This window comes from Ciconia boyciana, chromosome 10 (assembly GCF_034638445.1).
Source record: "Ciconia boyciana chromosome 10, ASM3463844v1, whole genome shotgun sequence".
Lineage (NCBI taxonomy): Eukaryota > Metazoa > Chordata > Aves > Ciconiiformes > Ciconiidae > Ciconia > Ciconia boyciana.
The window spans coordinates 43,471,340-43,488,511 of NC_132943.1; the positions used below are offsets into that span (position 1 = coordinate 43,471,340).

Consider the following 17,172-nt stretch of genomic DNA (forward strand, 5'->3'; position numbering starts at 1 on the left):
AACACATTCAAGGAAAAAGTTACTACTTACTGAAACAAATATATATCACAAACATCACAGCAAGCCTTGCCTGGTTAGAAAGGATCACGCTTGAGATGCTTTCGCACCTTTCTCATCTCCCAGCTCACACACCACAAGCTTTATCCTTGACTCTAACACAAAGACACCAAGAACATGAATGAAGTCCCCCCAAAATAAAGTTCGAGAACAAAACATATTCCTCACTCCCGTTTCCGGACCCATCACAACTTGTATCTCAGTCTACGGCTCAGCCTGCCATCCACGCTCCTCATTTGAGCAGTTCCTTATGTTCTAAAAGCTCTTAAGTCCCCATACTCTTATCTCTGAGGCTTCGCATTGCCTATTGAGCTTGCTTACTCCATATTACAGCCCCCCCCCCTCCGCCCCCCGTCTCACCTCCCTCCTGGCTGCTAAAGCCTGGCTTTTCAGCTCAGGGGTTGGCTTCTTAACCCCGATGAACTAGTTGGCTCTCCGCCCTATTTCCTTCGTGCCCCTTTCTGCACAAAACCCGACCTTTGTATCACCACACCACCTCTCCCCTCCAACTGCTTTATACACGTCCTTCTGCAGCCTTCATCCATTTCCTTGGACCCAGCTTCTCCTTTGCATTTTGAACAAAAGAAAAACCCCACTAGTCTGTCAGTTCGCATTTTATTCACCCTTTCAGCCCATGATGTTTCAACAGGAGACGATACGAATCCTGAGCGACCGCGAGCCAGATCTTGTCCCAGCTGCGGCCCCAAAAAAGCCGCAGAAAGCCATGAAAACAGCTACAAAGCCTCTCTCCGGAGACTGACTTCCCAGGCGCCACTGCCACCACCTCCCACGCGCCCTCGGTGCTTTGCGATGGGAAACCTTGGGCACAGAGCAGCTCTCCGGAGGCTTCACCGCCCGCACCCACCCTGCGCTCCAGCCGGACGCCCGCCCGATGCTGTGCCGGGAACGCCGCGGACACGGCTCTGCGCTTACAGACGGCGCAGCCCTGGGCCTGGTTTTTCATGTCAGTCCTCCGCAGCTGCAATTAACCTTCAGCTAACAGTCCTCGTGCTTTAAACGATGCAGGATCGCTGCCAAGACGTGCTTGGAGACGGACCCTGGTTGCGGAACTCATTCTTCCCCATCCTGGTCGAGCAGCCCGGGGATTTGATTACCTCCGAAACACACAGCAAAACCTATCGATTTCCTCACGCTCTTGATGAAGGCTGGGAGGATTACGCTATACCATGATTGCGGGTTTTCGTTTGGGGGGGCAGAGTCTTTTATTGAGATTGCCTCAATTAGTATAATTGTTGCTTTTAAATTCCGAACGTACACCAGAGTAATTGCCGTATTTTATAAAGCTAACTTAATTAAACAAGCGATACTCTAAACCGCAGCTGTCGTTAAGTTTGGACAACTGCTTTCACTCCAAAGGGTCATCTTCAAACTTGTGCGACTCTGCCAGACTCTTACCTATTACACCACAAATCCGGCACACATTTTCCCCTCAGCTGGATGTAAAACAATTTTTGGAGAACTTTAGCATATACATATCTGTTTCACTGCTGAAAAATGAGAGGCGGGGGGGGAAGTGATGTGTTTTTTTCTGTTCTGAAAATATTTGTGCCCCTTCTGGATCATTCCTATTGCCTCCGAGAGAAACGGTAGGAGCTCAGCATTTGGCAGGTTGTCTAGGAGCCTCTTGGCCGCCTGACGAAAACAGGCTTTCACTTAGTTCGTTTCTGAAATTTCAAAGCACGCATTTGTTTGCATGCATGATAAAAATATTTATCTGCAAGCTCTCTTCTGGCTCGGGGCATGTGTGCAACAGAAACACCAAAAGAATATTTCCAGGAGACAGACACCGAGAATTGTTTGAGCTTGCATGAGAAAGCAGAGCTGGGATTTGTTTTCAGCATGCAGTTGTGGGGGGAACGAGAGCTGTTAAACTCCTTCTGGAAGAGGACAGGGACCCAGCGGAGTCTCATATGATGCCACACCGTGTGTACGGGATTATTTACTACGCAGGGCGCTGTGTTTTTAATCTGTGTCGAGCAACTACTTGCAACCAACAGAATCAAACTATACCTACACCGGGACCACAGCAAAGGGCTGTTAAGGAAGGAAGGGGAACCATGAGGATAAGGAAATGTCAAAGTTCAAACTGTTCTTTTACAAATATGGGTTGTCAGAAATGGATTAAGCTACCTAATCACAAACAATTTTCACATCAGGCCCTTGGGCTTACTTAACTGGCTCATAACATCTGAGGCACAGGACAACAGACCTGCAACAGTGAAGACAAAAACGAGTGTGCATAGACGCGTCCATCAGCAAGACCAGCTAAAAAAAAAAAATAGAATAAAACGGGAGCTCAGCAAAAAATTAAGTGTACAGCCTGGCAAATTTCTGAGTGCCATGATCCAGGTGTTGCTGCTGACTCGCTGCAGACCTACTACTAATTCTGAAAACATTCACCTCTTTCCGAGTGCCTGTAGGGCTCCTATGCAGATGGAGCAGTTACAATTATAAATATGCAGATGGAGCAAATATAAAAACAATTGTAGCTACATAGCAGGCTGCATTGGTAGTAAGTGTCACGATCCTCATATAAAGAGCTCCATTAAAGTTCACACATCACGCGCACACTACTGCGGGTGGGGACAGAGGGCACAGCTCATGCTGTCCTGCATGGAGCTTTGGCATAGGCAACAGGGATTTGAAAAAGTAATGTAATTATTAAAAGTAATCATAATTATGAGGCCAGACTTCAAAATTCCTTTTAAATCGATCATATAATGGAAAATGTCCCACAGAATGAAGCTTTCTACATGTTAAGTCTACAGCATTCCTGTCCTTGCGGTAAGGGGACAAGTCCATTGTCCCAGGCAATGCCAGCAGCTCGCACCCATGCTCCAACCTAGCAGCAGAGATCACTCGTGTCTAAAACACTGTCCCCTTGCCATGCAAGTGCACCTGATGGGGTAATCTTCACTGAAGGAAAACCCTATATGGTTCTCCCCTCTGCTTGCTGACAGACGGGTTCCAACTGAGGAGCTTCAGAAGACTCTGAAGGGCAGGGAAGTGACCAAATGGCTTTGCAACGTGGAAAACCAAACCTTGACCAAAACATTGGTCAAGGACAGTGGAAGTGAACTCCAGAAAAACTGTATCAAGAACAGAAGAGTGAAGTGTGGAAGTAGGAAGGAGATGGGGAAACGGAGAAAGGTTGTGCCCATCAAGCCCATGAGAAAAGATAAGATAAAAAAGGAAACTTTAATGCAGGTCTGGGCAGGAGTAGGAGACGGTGGGGATAAAGGAAAGCTAACTAGAGAGAGAAGCAAGTGCAATTAGAGCAGCTGGTTATCCTGAAATGGTAGGTGAGACCTTGGAGAAAGCCATCAGAGAAGAAAACACCGGAATTAAGGCAGAAAGCTAACATCACATATTTGTCATTTTCTGAAAAAGGACGAGTCAAGATGAGGCTGCATGTCACCAATGGTCAGAAGGGAAACACAGGTGGAAAGCAGGTGAACATCAAGAACAACAACCACCGTGAGAGCAACTGAAAATACCAAATGAAGGAAAATAACCTGGGATCATACAATGAAGAACTTCACACATTAGAGAACATCTGTAACACAAATCTAGGAGGCAAGGCAGTTAGCACCGCACAATTTAACTCCTGCTTCTAAACAGAGGAGCTAGATAGCAGTGGGTACTTTTTTTTTTGGTCCCAAATAATAACCCCAAAATTAAATTAAATGGGTCTCCGTAGACAGAAACAGCTTTGAAGTTCTTTCTTGCTCTCATCAGGGATAAATAAGGGTACGAGAGGGAACTTTAGCCAACGGCAATGCTGCCACCACGTGGATGTCTCTTCTGGTTACTCAGAAAATATTTCTAGCCAGATGCTGACATAACTCAAATATATTGTGTGATTCAGTCCCCTCAGATGCTCAGAGAACCAAGGAACACACGCTACCATTAATTTATCATCACTGCTATTAGTTATGAATAATAATTATTAATCACCATTATTAATCATTAGTCTTTTTATTTCAGTATCTAAGCTTTTATCTTAGTTTGCCTTGCTCTTAATACATGTATGTCCAGTGCAATTAATTTAACCTCTTGAGACGGAATAGTGCTTAGTTATGTCCTCCTACCCTCATTCTTTTCACAGTATCTTCACTATAGGTTGACCATTACTTATTAAAGCGTATTTTAAAAGTTATTAAACTACAGAAACACAAACTTGTTGCTCCCCAGCTTTCGTTGTTATGATTAGAGTGATAACAAATAACACGGTTACTTCATATCTTGCTCTTATCTTTGGCGGCTTCAAAGTCCAACGCTTGGTAGGGACTTCCAGTTTACAGTGAACAGGACTGAAAATTACAGAAGCAGCTTCACTGCAAGATTGGGCAAGAGCATTCTCCAATGTTTCATGACATTTTTAACAGTCATCGCAATGCAATGAAATCAGATCGCTAGAAAAGTACTCCTGACAGACGCACACACGCAAGCATAAGCAGTCATCTAGGAATGGATTAAATTTAGGCCACATATGGCAAAACATTGCCAACAGCTGGAGCTATAAAAATCTCAAGCCAGAATGCAGTATAAAGTTTGCACATCGAGGTAGCAATCAACAACCCAAGCTGCGGGTTCGGTACATAAGCTATCTTCCAGACGAGAAATCAGCCCCCCAAAAACGCTCATAATCCAGCAGTCGAATGAGCCAGACAAATGCAAATTCTCCCTTTCTCCCAGGCCCACCACCTCATCTCCCCCTTCGCTGGTATTTTTATTACCTCACACTTGCCACGGAGACCCGTCTCCTGGAGCCGGGACCAGATGCTCTGGATCCTCCCCGCGTGCTCTGGGTGGCTGTTTGTGTTTCCACAGGTACACTGGTGTTTCAGCATCAAGGTGTCATAGACAAGGCCTGCAGCAGAGGTTACAAAATTGCTCTCAGTTAAAAAAAAAAAATAAATTTTGCCAGATACATAGAAAAAACCCCTCTTTTTGTTTTTACTATAGCACGTTATATTAAACCGAACACTTCTAGACAAAAGGCAGTGTGCGTTCTACCAGGAGCCACAGAGCTTTACAAAATGAAAATCCAAGATGCTGCTTTGAGACAGCACCAAACCTGCAACGATCCCTTCCTCTGGAAATGCTCAACGGATACGGAAAAGAAATTAGTCACCAACATCTCTGCAGGCTGAAGTTGTGAGAGTTACAGAAGGAGGCGACAACTGAAAGCATCAGTATGAGTACAGAGGTGCCGGCACAGGAACGTGATCTAGGAGGGGACTGACTTGCAACTTCTCTGCTGGGTACTTTTATAATTGCTGCTAAAATGACTCTAGGGCTTGGGATTAAAAACCAGAAGGAGTAAGTCGTTAGCAGGCACTATGTTTCATAAAATAGTTTGTGCTGAAGTCTTTTGCATCAACATTATTTGACAACATGCTAATTAAGGCTATTAGCACACGCTTGGGCATAATTATTCAGCACGATATGTAGGTATTTAGCAGTGTTGTTGCATTTGAACGTGGGAGTCAGGCAGCTAAATCCCCTTGCATTACCAAGTATTTATGGCACGACAACAGCGTAGGAGACTGATTCATGCTCCAGAGTTGCCCGGGTACGATTTTGGAAGGGGAGTTATGATTTCATAGCCAATGTTCCACTGGAGAAAAACAGCAGGTCCTCCGCAGCTATGCAGCCCCGGGGACAAAAGACCTTTTTTTCACTTAGCAAGAGCGACATACTCAAATGTTCCCTTCAGCCAGAAGCTCCAGAAAACAGAACAAAAGGGGTTGGAATTTTTTCTTTTTTCCCCCCAAGGAGTAAGGTTTCTTGCAAGAAATATCTGTCTGAAAGCACAGTATAAAGTTGCAAATCAAAAGTCTTGACGAGAATCCAAAGCCTTTGAATTAGCGAAGGCAGGAGCTATTCCCAGATCCTGACGTTAAAGGGTCTGCACTCCAACCGATATCGCTCCTCCAAAATCCCACACGAGCACACCTATGCTGTGGTGGGCGGCGTGAACACGGCGCAAGGAGCTTTCATGTAGCCGGTTCAAGTACCGATAAACAGCACAATCTGCAACTGCACGAAGTTCAAAGGGGCTTGTAAGAACCCAGACTCTGAGAACATACATGGACACGTAGCCTGGAGCTGAGTGCCATGCTGCTGCATGTACCTCAGCTTGGCTCGAGCTGCAATCACACCTTTTGACTGAGTGTAGGCATGTTCTGCCACGGAAAAAGTTGGCTTTCCTCTCTGAGGCAAACCCTGGCACTGACACTTTCAGGTATTCAGCCTTAGGGGAGGTATCTGGCAGTTCCTCGCTTTGCTGTAGGTGAATGCAAAGGAAAAAACCAACAAAACCCAAACCACATTCAGTTCTAGGAAGAGAACAGAGCACTGGTTAATTGACTGCCTTTGGGTTAGCCAAAGTTCAGTTAAATAAGATTGCGCTGCAACGCTCTGTAGAGGTCTCCCATGTTTGATTCACAGCATCAGACTTCATGAGGAGCTGCTGGGCAAAGGCAAGCACTGTAAATGTCGCCTGAGAAGAAGCTGTAGCCCAATGGTAAGCCTGGCTGTCCACAAGAACTCCCCAGTCTGAGTTCATTTAAACTAGCACAAGGTCTGCAGTAACCTTACCTTAGGTTAGTTTATTTTTGAAGGAAACTCATCTTCAGGGGACATCACGCATTTTGACAAAGCATTTGTTACCCAAAAGAATCTCATGTAGATGTCGTCCTAGTCCACAGGGGACTGCACTAGGTTTGGCTAGATCATTCATATTAAAGAAAGGAAAGTGGGCCTACCTTCTCTGATTTCCAGACTTATCTACAGGGACTGCAAGCAGGCTTTATAGATTTGAAGCCAAAAGCTGCATGCGTATCTATTCAACATATACATTCACAGTCAACAACTAGCCTTGAATTTAAACAAAAAGAAGTACAAGCCGCAAGTCCTTCACCAGATAGCTGCTGACCTGTCTGGGTGCAGCCCTGGCTGCCTTCAGTCCACGGGCACTCTGCTGTTGGCGTCAGCGGGGCCAGGACTGCACCCTCTGAGGGCACTGACCTTAGAGACCAAGGACTAAAAGATGGTGCAATTGAGGCATTCAGGCGATAGCCAAAGAAAAGGGCAACGGGAAACTACACTGCACGGAGCACAGGCAGGAGAGAGAATTCACTAATAGACATGGGAAAAGTAAAATATAATATAGGAAAGCTAGGAACAAGAAGCTGCACCTCATTCGCAAAGGACACTCCAACCTGGAGATAAATCTGAGGCTAGTTCATGCCATACCTTCCTCAGTTTCTGGAAAAAAAATCAAGCATTTTCAAGCAGTGTTTTTTAAGCAGCCTTTTCTTGCTCACCTCCTGGATTCCCAGACGATGCTTAATGCTGTTGCTCTAACAAATCTTTTCGCTGCTTTGGGAGCTGGGCACAACCTGACAGTGAATTACACTGATTGCACTGCAAAGTTGGAAGGGGTCTAAGACCATCTGAATAGTTGATACATGAATCCGTATTGCAAGTTCCTTTTTAAAGGGTGTTTTCTGCAGGTCTTTAAGCTTTGAAAAGTAAGTCCTGAAAAACTATCATGATGCAACTCTAGGCACATAGGTAAAGCAATGCCTAGCCAATTTGGTTGATCTCTCAAGTTTCTCCTTTCCCAACGATTCAATGATAACAGCAGTGTCTCAATGAAGTTCTTCTGTACTGTATGTAATCGCACGTCACTCAACATTTCTCTTTTTTAAAAACTAAACCATTGGAAAGAAGAGAACTGTTCCAAGTTCCTTCCTGTGGTTGGGGACACTCAGATGAAGACACACACACACACACACACACAAAGGAAAGCTTGGCAATTTAAGCTTAAAATATGAAAACTACATTGGCCATTACAAGTTAAATTAAGTGGTGCTGGAAGCAATACTCTTTAAGACATGAGAACAATCATTTTTAAAGGTCAGCACTAAAGCATAACCAACCCGCTTTTCTTGGCAGAACAAACATATGATTTGAGGTTCAGATAATTGTATTGCTCTGCACAGGAGAGAATAAATGCCTTCATCAGAAATGAAAAATACTTTAATGCAGAACATCAGAATAATTTGTGGAACCATTTTTACAGGAGATCAGAGACTGGATAATTGGAGCTATGCAAATTAATGGCCTAACCTGAGAAGTCTTATTCAAGTGTGTAGAACAGTGCATGCAGAAGCATTCGTTAAAGTCAAGGGGGCTACTCGTGCTAGCGAGGTCAAGTTCAAGGACTAGCTTTCTTTTATACGCTAGTAGGAAGGAAAATTAAACATCGTGCTTTGGGACATAAAACTGATTGCTCGAAGAGGTCAGGAAGGGCACTGTTTTCGCTTTCATGTGGAGTAATGCACATCATGTTTGAGAGGTGTATTATGTTGTTCTTCCCCTACACCTTTGAAGTCTCAGGTACTGGTCACTGATAGAGAGAGGAGAATAAATTATACATAAACCCCAGAATTTCCAGCTGTCTGGTCCTAACTCTGTCCAGAGGAAGCATTAGCGTTTTCTACATGATAGCTCGAACATGAACGTGATGAACAATTCCTTTGTCTGTGGGACAATAACTGCTCTCTTAAGAGCCACATTCGTGTCTAGAAGGATCATGGTTGGCTTCATTAGGGCCGTTGAAAGAGGTTTGTTTTTTCCAGCCCTCTCAAAATGATCACAACAATTCAAATCTTAATTTCTCTGAAATCCAAAGCGCATAATCATGTTAGGATCAGTCTCCAAAGCAGTCAATTATCAAACAGATGGACTTTCCTAGCGAAAAAGAAGCCTGATGCACTTCAGCACTGCTTGCTTTGAAAAATACCCAAGACACTAATTTCCTGCCTTTCAAAGAATAGCTCAATCCTAGTGATTAAGCTTTAGTATCCACCTCCAAAACCACAATCTCCGACACACCGTGGACAACTTCAAGAAAACATTAGCAATCTAACTCGCACACACATGCTCAGCAGCTGAAATGCCTGCCTTTCCTTTCTGTGCTTGCATGCCCATACTAGTAGGCTCTTTTTTTCCTGCCACTGTTAAGCAGATAGTGATGGTTAATTAAACTAAACCTTCACCTTTTATGCGAGGTGAAGGACTAGTTATAGGGCTAGTATAAAGGTCTCACCTTTATGCTTTGCACCTTTATTAGCACCAGTGAATGCCCAACGCTTCCTCCCTTGACAGCATTTTATTGTGTTTTTCCCCCTCCATTCACCTAGCATAAACGTAGAGAACTGCACGAGACAGAAGGCAATGGAAAAAATCAAGCCCTTGGAGTCTTAACATGGCTAAATGCCGTGAAAAGGATATTTAACAGGTGAAATACACTAAGCATTCTTCATATCATTGCACTCGATTGTCTGGTGCTATATAAAAGCAATGTGATATTCCACTGCTTATTTTAAGCCACCTTTTTGTTTTTAAACGCTGCCTCCAAGGATAATAAATCATATGACTTGAACAGCGTCATTTCAAAGCAGCACACTTCTCAAAATCTGCATTCTTACTGTTACCTGTAATTTTAAATGAAATTTAGAGGCACATATCTGAGTCAAACTTATATCCTCTGGTAGGAAATGTTATTGCATGTTTAAAGTCTTGCGTATGATTGACAAGGCAACTTAAATACCAGAGGAGGAGAAAGGAAGAAAGAGAAGGAATGAATAATCTCTTAAAGCAGGGCCAGGCTTCCTTGTTTTTAAAGCACCAAGGTTTGGGTCTAAGTGTCTTAGATGCTCAAGTTTCATCCGGTTTGACCGTGAGCCAGGGGACCACCCTTCTTTGTATCCTTGGCAAAAGCCAAAATCTAGAATAATCTTGCTATAACTGGTTGCATTAGAAATGCAGTTTTGCTGAAATTCAAGGTTTCAGTATTAACAACAGAGACTTAAAGGGCTGATGTGCAAAAACGGGATAGTGCTTGGGCTTTTACAGAGCTGGTCGCACATGCTCCCCACCCTGCAGCTAGCAGCTGAAGAACAGAGTCATATTTGACACATCACTATTACTATACCATCAGCGTCTGAAAATAAACCCGATTCACGGTGCTGATTTTAATGATGCAAAAACTGTGGGTTAATTAAGAATAAATGGATATGTGAAAGAGAAACAAAATCATGAGTTGCTTTTGTTTGGGCGTTCTGGATTTTTTTTCCCTTCCTTTTCCCAGGACGCACATCACATTGCAAAATGTTCATTCACAAAATAGAGCTTGACATTTGGGGCAGAAGGCGGACTTCAAAATAAGCCTGCCTAATCACCCAACACAGGGCTTGAAAAGTTGCACATAAATTAACTTTCATCTGTTACTAAGGCTACTGAATAGACAGAAAGGATTTTGGTGGAAAAAAGTTGGTTGTCTGGATTTAGGAAAAACAATTATTTTTCGCCTTTAACCTTTGTGGGGAGATTAACACCCTTTTTTGCATTTCTGGTTTTCACTAGACAAATGCAGAATTGCACTCATAATTTTCCTTTGAGATGAAGACCCAACATCTCAGGTTGGGTCTGAAAGAAGTAAGAAAACACTCTTCAGTCTGTTTCTGCACCCTGACAACTGGAAAAAATCAACCCACCTCCCTTTTCCTCACCTACAGGCACAGACTCCCGGGCAGAGATTGTGTTTCAGAAGGAGGGGTCGGCTGGCGCAGAGCCTGGGGTGGATAACTTACGGCATGAGATTGCGCAGGGACTGGAGAAGGTGCAGAAAATACAGCCAACAGATACCGCATTTGGCCTGCTGTCCTTTTTCAATAACATTGCCTCTCTCCGCTCTGCATCTAAATCAGCCCTGTCACAGCATATGACTTGTCCTTTTTTTTTTTCTGGAGATACATAATTAAAGTACTGTGCTACACTTCTATCGATTTTTGCAGGTTATTTTCTGTCTGGACAGTAGGGTGTCTGTCTCTCTGGGGAAGGGACAAGCAGGACAACAGGGCGTACGACGACTGAATTTTATCCTTGAAGAAGACAGGATGGTATGGAGACCAAAACCACAGCTGAGACGCAGACCCCAAATAGATGGCTTTTGCAGGGACAGGGCGGAAAAGCACAATCTAAGGCAAAATGGTAACCACAGCCCCACCGCTTCAGCCTCCAGTGCCCCTAAACATTACCTGTTGTGAACCTTGGCTTAGTGGGTGGCTCCTGTACGGACATCGGGAAGGTGGCCGAGGCAGGCGAGGACTGTGCACGGGACAGAGGCCGATGCCCTCCAAAAGAGACGGGCATGCCAGCTGCCTCCAGCGACGCCTGGTAGTTTCTCAGCTGGTGAATACGTTGCTGCTCCAACAGAAGGGCTTGCTGCAGGGAAAAGAAGCAGGTAGTTGCTGAAAGTCTGTGGTGCCTTCAATAAAAAGGTTTTTAAGAGTTTTCAAAGTTCGCAGGCTTGGACTCCTTTCCCTGATAAATGAGCGGACGCACATGTGTGCGGCAATGAAGATGTGCACATTTCTAGAGCGAAGCCGGGCAAGTGCAGCGTGTTCAAACCACAGCCCTGAAGCTGGTGCACACCGGCAAGGTCATCTGGCCATGTCTTCCTGCCGCTGTGCCTCTCCACCGCGGCAGTGGTGTATTTAACAGTGCGATGCACCAGACCAGGGAACGAGTCCAGCTCAACCGGACCCCAGGCAGGAGAGGGAGTTTTCAGCCGAGCTGGTTCTCTGCACAGCCACGCCATCAGCTGGACAGGCTCTTGGTCAGAAGGGATGGCTGCTCCAGCTTGCCACGCTGCAACCACAGCCTAGCAACCTTCCCATTTCCTCTATTTATTCCCTGTCCTCTTCAAGGCTAAATAATTGCAGAGGACATAATATTTTTAAGACTCCTCAGGTGTGACCATGCATCCAGGACTAGGGTGGGGGAGCTGCACTTTCAGAGGAACAGTATCGCCGTGGTCCATCATTAGCAGCATGTTACATTTTATTTATTTATTTACTAAGGCAACGAGGCTCCGATGTGACTGTATAAACCAAATAACGCTTTGTACAAGTATGGCTGGCAACGGCATTGATCTTTCAAGGCAGCGCTGTTATGAAGATAATGCTGCTCAACAAGGAACCAAAAACGCAGTCTCGGAGCAACAGCCAGTGACATTCGTGCGGAACAAGCGAGTCAGCTCCGCAGTGCTAGGAAGACAGGAATGAGCAGCGAGATTCAAATGACTACAGGGAGCAACCAATTTGCACCTGATCCACAGACACGGCAACGGCAAACCTGGCACAAGTCCGCTTTCCCTAGCCAAGGGCTGTGGATTTACTCAGAACTACACCCTGGCATGGCTACAGCAATCTGCTCTTGGCTGCAGATCCCGTGCGGGGGTTACGCACGGCTGTAGGTACAGTCAGAAGCTGAGTGCTAAGGGCTGCAAAGACGAGCAGAGCACTGATGCCTTAAGAGAATTGCAACCTTCTCACCTTCATTACTGCTATCACAACAGGCAGCTTTTGGGTGACTGCCATATAATTGGGAAGATTATGCCATGCTACGTTGTTATTGGATTTATTACTTGCAATCCACAAGGCTCTGGTGTTTACCTTCAGAAGTGAGCACAGCTGCCATCTCTGGGATGTCCAGTTCTGAAGAAGGAACCCCCTCCAATGAACCTCATCCTTCATTCCCTTATCCAGCCCTTCTCTGGGGCAATTTGTTTTAAAACATAAAATCCTCTGCTAGTATTTAGTGCTCAAAAATGTTAAGACACACTTTGTCTTTCCAAAGAAACAAACAGGAAGAGGTTCAGTGGCTGCAAACACATTGACTGCATTTTGTGCAGGTGATCCAGATTCTTGTCCCTGGGATTTCCGAGTTGACACGGTGACTCCAAGGAAGGATGGCACTGATTTTACCTGCAGGTTCCTTTATGCAGCAAATCCTCAAGAGCTGGTTCCCCCTAGCTTCTCCCCCTTCGAGTAGTATAAGGTGACTACCAAGAACCAAACAATCTTCTACAAAGAACCAAGTCCCAAACTTGGTATTTTGCGAGCTCACCTGACGGAAAAGCAGCTCCTGCTCAGCCTGCCTCTGCCCAGACTCCAGCTCCTGCTGCGGCTCTGCTTCCTCCTCATCACTCTCGATGGGTTCTTGCTTCACTTGCACCATGTTGGCCAGCCCTGGGGCCTCCTTTTGGCTTGTGACTCTGTCGCTGTATGGCTCCTCCAAAAGGGCTTGGTGTTCCCGTAACTCTTCCTCTGTCTCCTCAGGGTGGCTTTCATGCTGGCGAGCTGGTTCGTTGGGTTTTGATATAATCTGAAAACAACCCAGAGGTCAACCGATAAATAAAATGCAACTCATCACAGGTAAAGTTCACTCCGTTCTCCTCAAAGAACCAGCTTCGTGAAAAGAGCAATTGTGAATTATAGCTTTTATCTTATAAACTAGGTCCAAACCAATCACTCAAGGCAAAAGTCAGGGCAACCTTGGCATTAAGCACTATGAAATCCTGTGTCCCAAGTAACGATGGCCCCTTCATTTTGCCCTTGGTTTTCCCTCTGAAGAAATAAGAGCCTCTTGCGCCTGCACACCTACAGATACTACTCCATTCACAAACCCACACAGGAGAAGTGTAACAACCATCAATACACTTGGCAATTAAATTCTGAAAACAAGAGACACACAAACCCTCTAAGAGGATTTCTGCTACCTTCTTTGCCCAGCTTCTTCTTGAATCACGCCCTGAATTTTATCTGGAAAGTGAGAGGCCATCTTAGAAAGATTCCTCCGAAACTTGCACTCTTATGAAGTGGCTAGGAGGACACTGAGGACACCCAACTTACAGCATGGGTACAGAAGCAAACTGCAAGAGCAGCATCATTCTGACCAGGTCTTCCTAACTAGAGGTAGTGAACGTCTCTGAAGGCAGCTGCTAAAACAAAGGGAACAAGGTAATTTTCACTATAATTCACATAGGCTCAGACTTTCTGAAAGTTCATTGGCAAGATAAAATTCACAGTTCTCCATCTCAGACTGCTTATGACTTTTATTTGGAACAAAAAAAAATTAAAAATATCTGTGAACTGTTTTTTAATCCAGCATAGGTAAATAAATCAATTTCCTTTCTTTAAAAGAGCTCAGGCTGTACCCGTTTCACAGGCTTATAAAGAAACTGCTGAACTTTGAAGTTGTCAGGGCAGAGCTTTAATAAGGATTAGGTCATTGGTATGAAAAGAAATATTGATTTTAAATCTAATAAAGCTAAATCAAAACATGGTTGTTGAACACATACAGAAGGAGCGACCACTTGTAAGTAACTTGCTCTTTGAAGAACAGGGGCTCAAACCTGAAACTAAGCCTTCTTCCCTAAACGTAGGAAGAGAGGCTCTGCCATATAACTTAAGCAAACCTATACAAAGCAGATTTAGGCAGACAAAGGTAATATAAAGGATTAATTGCCTGCAAATATCATAGCAAGGAAGGCAAGAGGTTGCTCATAGCTGCAGCAGAGGATCTCAAATAACTGGGGCTCAAAGCTTTTAAAAATGGAGCGCTGCAAGGACCGGGACACAGGGCCATGGCTTTCCAGCTCTTTGTGGATTACTGTGTTTCGGATGTCCTGAGAAGAGCAGGACACATACAAGGGCTTTATCTTGCCTAGAAGCTTAAGGCAAGACCCTCTGGGGTTCACGCGGCCACCCAGTACAGATGGGGAGTGCAGCCCATCCCTCAGTGACAAGAGCCGATGTTTTTGTAGCGATCAACAACTGGCTGCTGTTTGCAAGAGGGTTTCGATTTCTGCAACTGTGGAACTGTCTTTGAGAGTCAACAGTTTCTTGGAAGAGATGGGATCCACCTGACTAAACAGGGAAACAGCAGCTTTGCCAATAGGCTGGCCAAGCTGGTAGAGCTTTAAACTAGAAACAACAGGGGAAGGAGCGGTTCCTCAACAAGCAGCCTGGGGTGGGGTGAGCAGAAAGGACACAGCGATCAACAAAAAAGAGCTGATGCGGCATCCCTTTGAGCGCAGGCATGTAAAGAAGGAGGTGCCTGCAGAACAGCCTGATGGGGAAGGTCTCAAGCCTGTCCTGGGGAATTGGCACACTTGGGTGCCTCTCAAACACCTCTACACTAGTGCTGCCAGCATGGGGACCAAACAGAAGGATTAGAAGTCTGTGTGCACAGTTACAGGCCTATGACCTCCCTGGGATCATGGAGACATGGTGGGATAGCTCACATGACTGAAGTGCTGTAATGGAGGGATACAGGCTTTTTAGGAAGGACAGGCTGGGAAGGTGAGGAGGGGAAGTTGCCCTTTATGGGAGGGAGGAGCAGGAACGCATGGAGCTCTGTGTCTTGGTATGGATCTGGAGTCAGTCAAGAGCTTAAATGTCAAGAGAAGCGGACAGACCAAGATGACTACTCTTGTAGTGGGTAGACTGCTGCAGGCCTCCTGATCAGGTAGAATTAGATGAGGCCTTCTTCAAACACCCAGAAGAAGCCTTACTTCCACAGGTCCTGGTCTTCATGGGGGACATTAACCACCCTGCTATCTGCTGGAAGGTCAAGACAGCAGGGCTCAAGCAATCTAGGAGATTTGAGTGTGCATTGATGACGAATTCCTGACACAGGTGATCAAGATGCCAACAAGGAAGGTGCCCTCCTGGACCTGACACGTACAAACAAGTAAGGACTCCTCGGGGATGTGGAAGTCTCAGAGGCAGCATTGGCTGCAGTGACCGTGAGACGGTGGAGTTGAAGATCCGAAGAGGAGGGAACAGGGCAAAAAGCAGCACCACAGCCCTGGATTTCAGGAGAGCAGACTTGGGCCTCTTCAGGGATCTGCTTGGAAGAGTGCCATGGGATACAGCCCTGGAGATTAGGGGGGTCCAGGAGAGCTGGCTGATACTCAAGGATTGTACAAGCTCAAGAAAGATCCATCCCAACAAGTAAAGAATCAAGCTCAGGCTGCAGAAGGCCTGCATGGATAAGCAAGGAGCTCCTAACTGAACTCAAGACATAAAAGGGCGGCGTACAAGAGTTGGAAGCAGGACAGGTGACCCAAGAGGAGCAGAGAGTTGCTATCTGATCTTGTATGGATGGTGTTAAGAAAGCCAAAGCCAACCTGGAGTTGAATCTGGCAAGGGGCATGAAGGACATCAAGAAAGGAAGGAGGAAGACTAGGGAAATCATGGGCCCACTGCTGAATGGGGGCAGGGATGTGGTGAAAAATGACATAGAAAAGGCCATGGCACTTAATGCCTTCTTTACCAGTAAGACCGTCCTTCAGGAATCCCAGGCCCCTGAGACCAGAGCAAAAGTCTGAAGCAAGGAAGACTTACCCTTGGTGGAGGACCACCAGGTGTAGGGAGCACTTAAAAAAACCCTCGACATACCTATGTCCATGGAGCCTGATGGGTTGCACTCACAGGTCATGAGACAAGAGGCAATAGGCACAAATTAAAACACATGAAATTCCTTCTGAACACAAGAAAACATATTTTTTACTGTGAGGGCTGTCAAACACTTGAACAGGTTGCCCAGAGAGGCTGTGGAGTCTCCATCCTTGGAGATACTCAAAACCCAAGTGCATATGGTCTTGGGCAACCTGTTCTAGCTGACCCTGCTCGAGCAGGGACATTGGACTAAATGATCTCATGAGGTTCCTGCCAACCTAAAAGATTCAGTGATCAAAACTTCTCAAGGATTTTTCTGAGGTACCTCCCACCCACCCCTACCTCCCCAGTTTCATTACCTAAAATACACATTGGATAACTAAACCACATTAAGCTAAAGGCAGTTCTTCCATCAATTTTCTTTAAGCTCTCTTAGGCTTGATGAATATAATGTGTTTTAAAGATAATGAAATCATCATAAACCATCTCCTGCTACTTTTTTTTCTACTTGGATCGAAGGTCTCAAGCTTTGAACTTAATACCTTTTGAACTTATGAACTACACAAGGTAATTGCTGGGAAAATAACTTACAATGTCATTGTCAAATCTAATGGAAATGAGAAGCAGTATAATTCCCTTGAAGTTTTAAATTATTCCAACTCCATAAAAATGTAAGAATTAAATGAAAAACACAATGAAGGTTGAAAGATCAAGTGGCCAATGACAAGGACATTTCAAATATTCAGTTTGCTCTCCTAATACAAAG

At 45.1% G+C, this 17,172-nt stretch overlaps 1 protein-coding gene across 10 annotated transcripts in view; it reads right to left on the bottom strand.

Moving 5' to 3' along the window:
• The window catches only part of HDAC4 (histone deacetylase 4), a 277,372-nt gene that overhangs the window by 61,691 nt on the left and 198,509 nt on the right, over positions 1 to 17,172 (bottom strand). For all 10 annotated transcript variants that reach the window (XR_012044288.1, XM_072874161.1, XM_072874155.1 and 7 more), the window contains exons 13-15: positions 13,069 to 13,326; positions 11,196 to 11,382; positions 4,818 to 4,951 (exon numbers count right to left, since the gene is read on the bottom strand). Coding sequence is in view for 9 of the 10 variants with exons in the window: in XM_072874161.1 (XP_072730262.1) it covers positions 4,818 to 4,951; positions 11,196 to 11,382; positions 13,069 to 13,326 (579 nt within the window). In the remaining variant the exon portion in view is untranslated. The remainder of the gene's footprint in view (positions 1 to 4,817; positions 4,952 to 11,195; positions 11,383 to 13,068; positions 13,327 to 17,172) is intronic.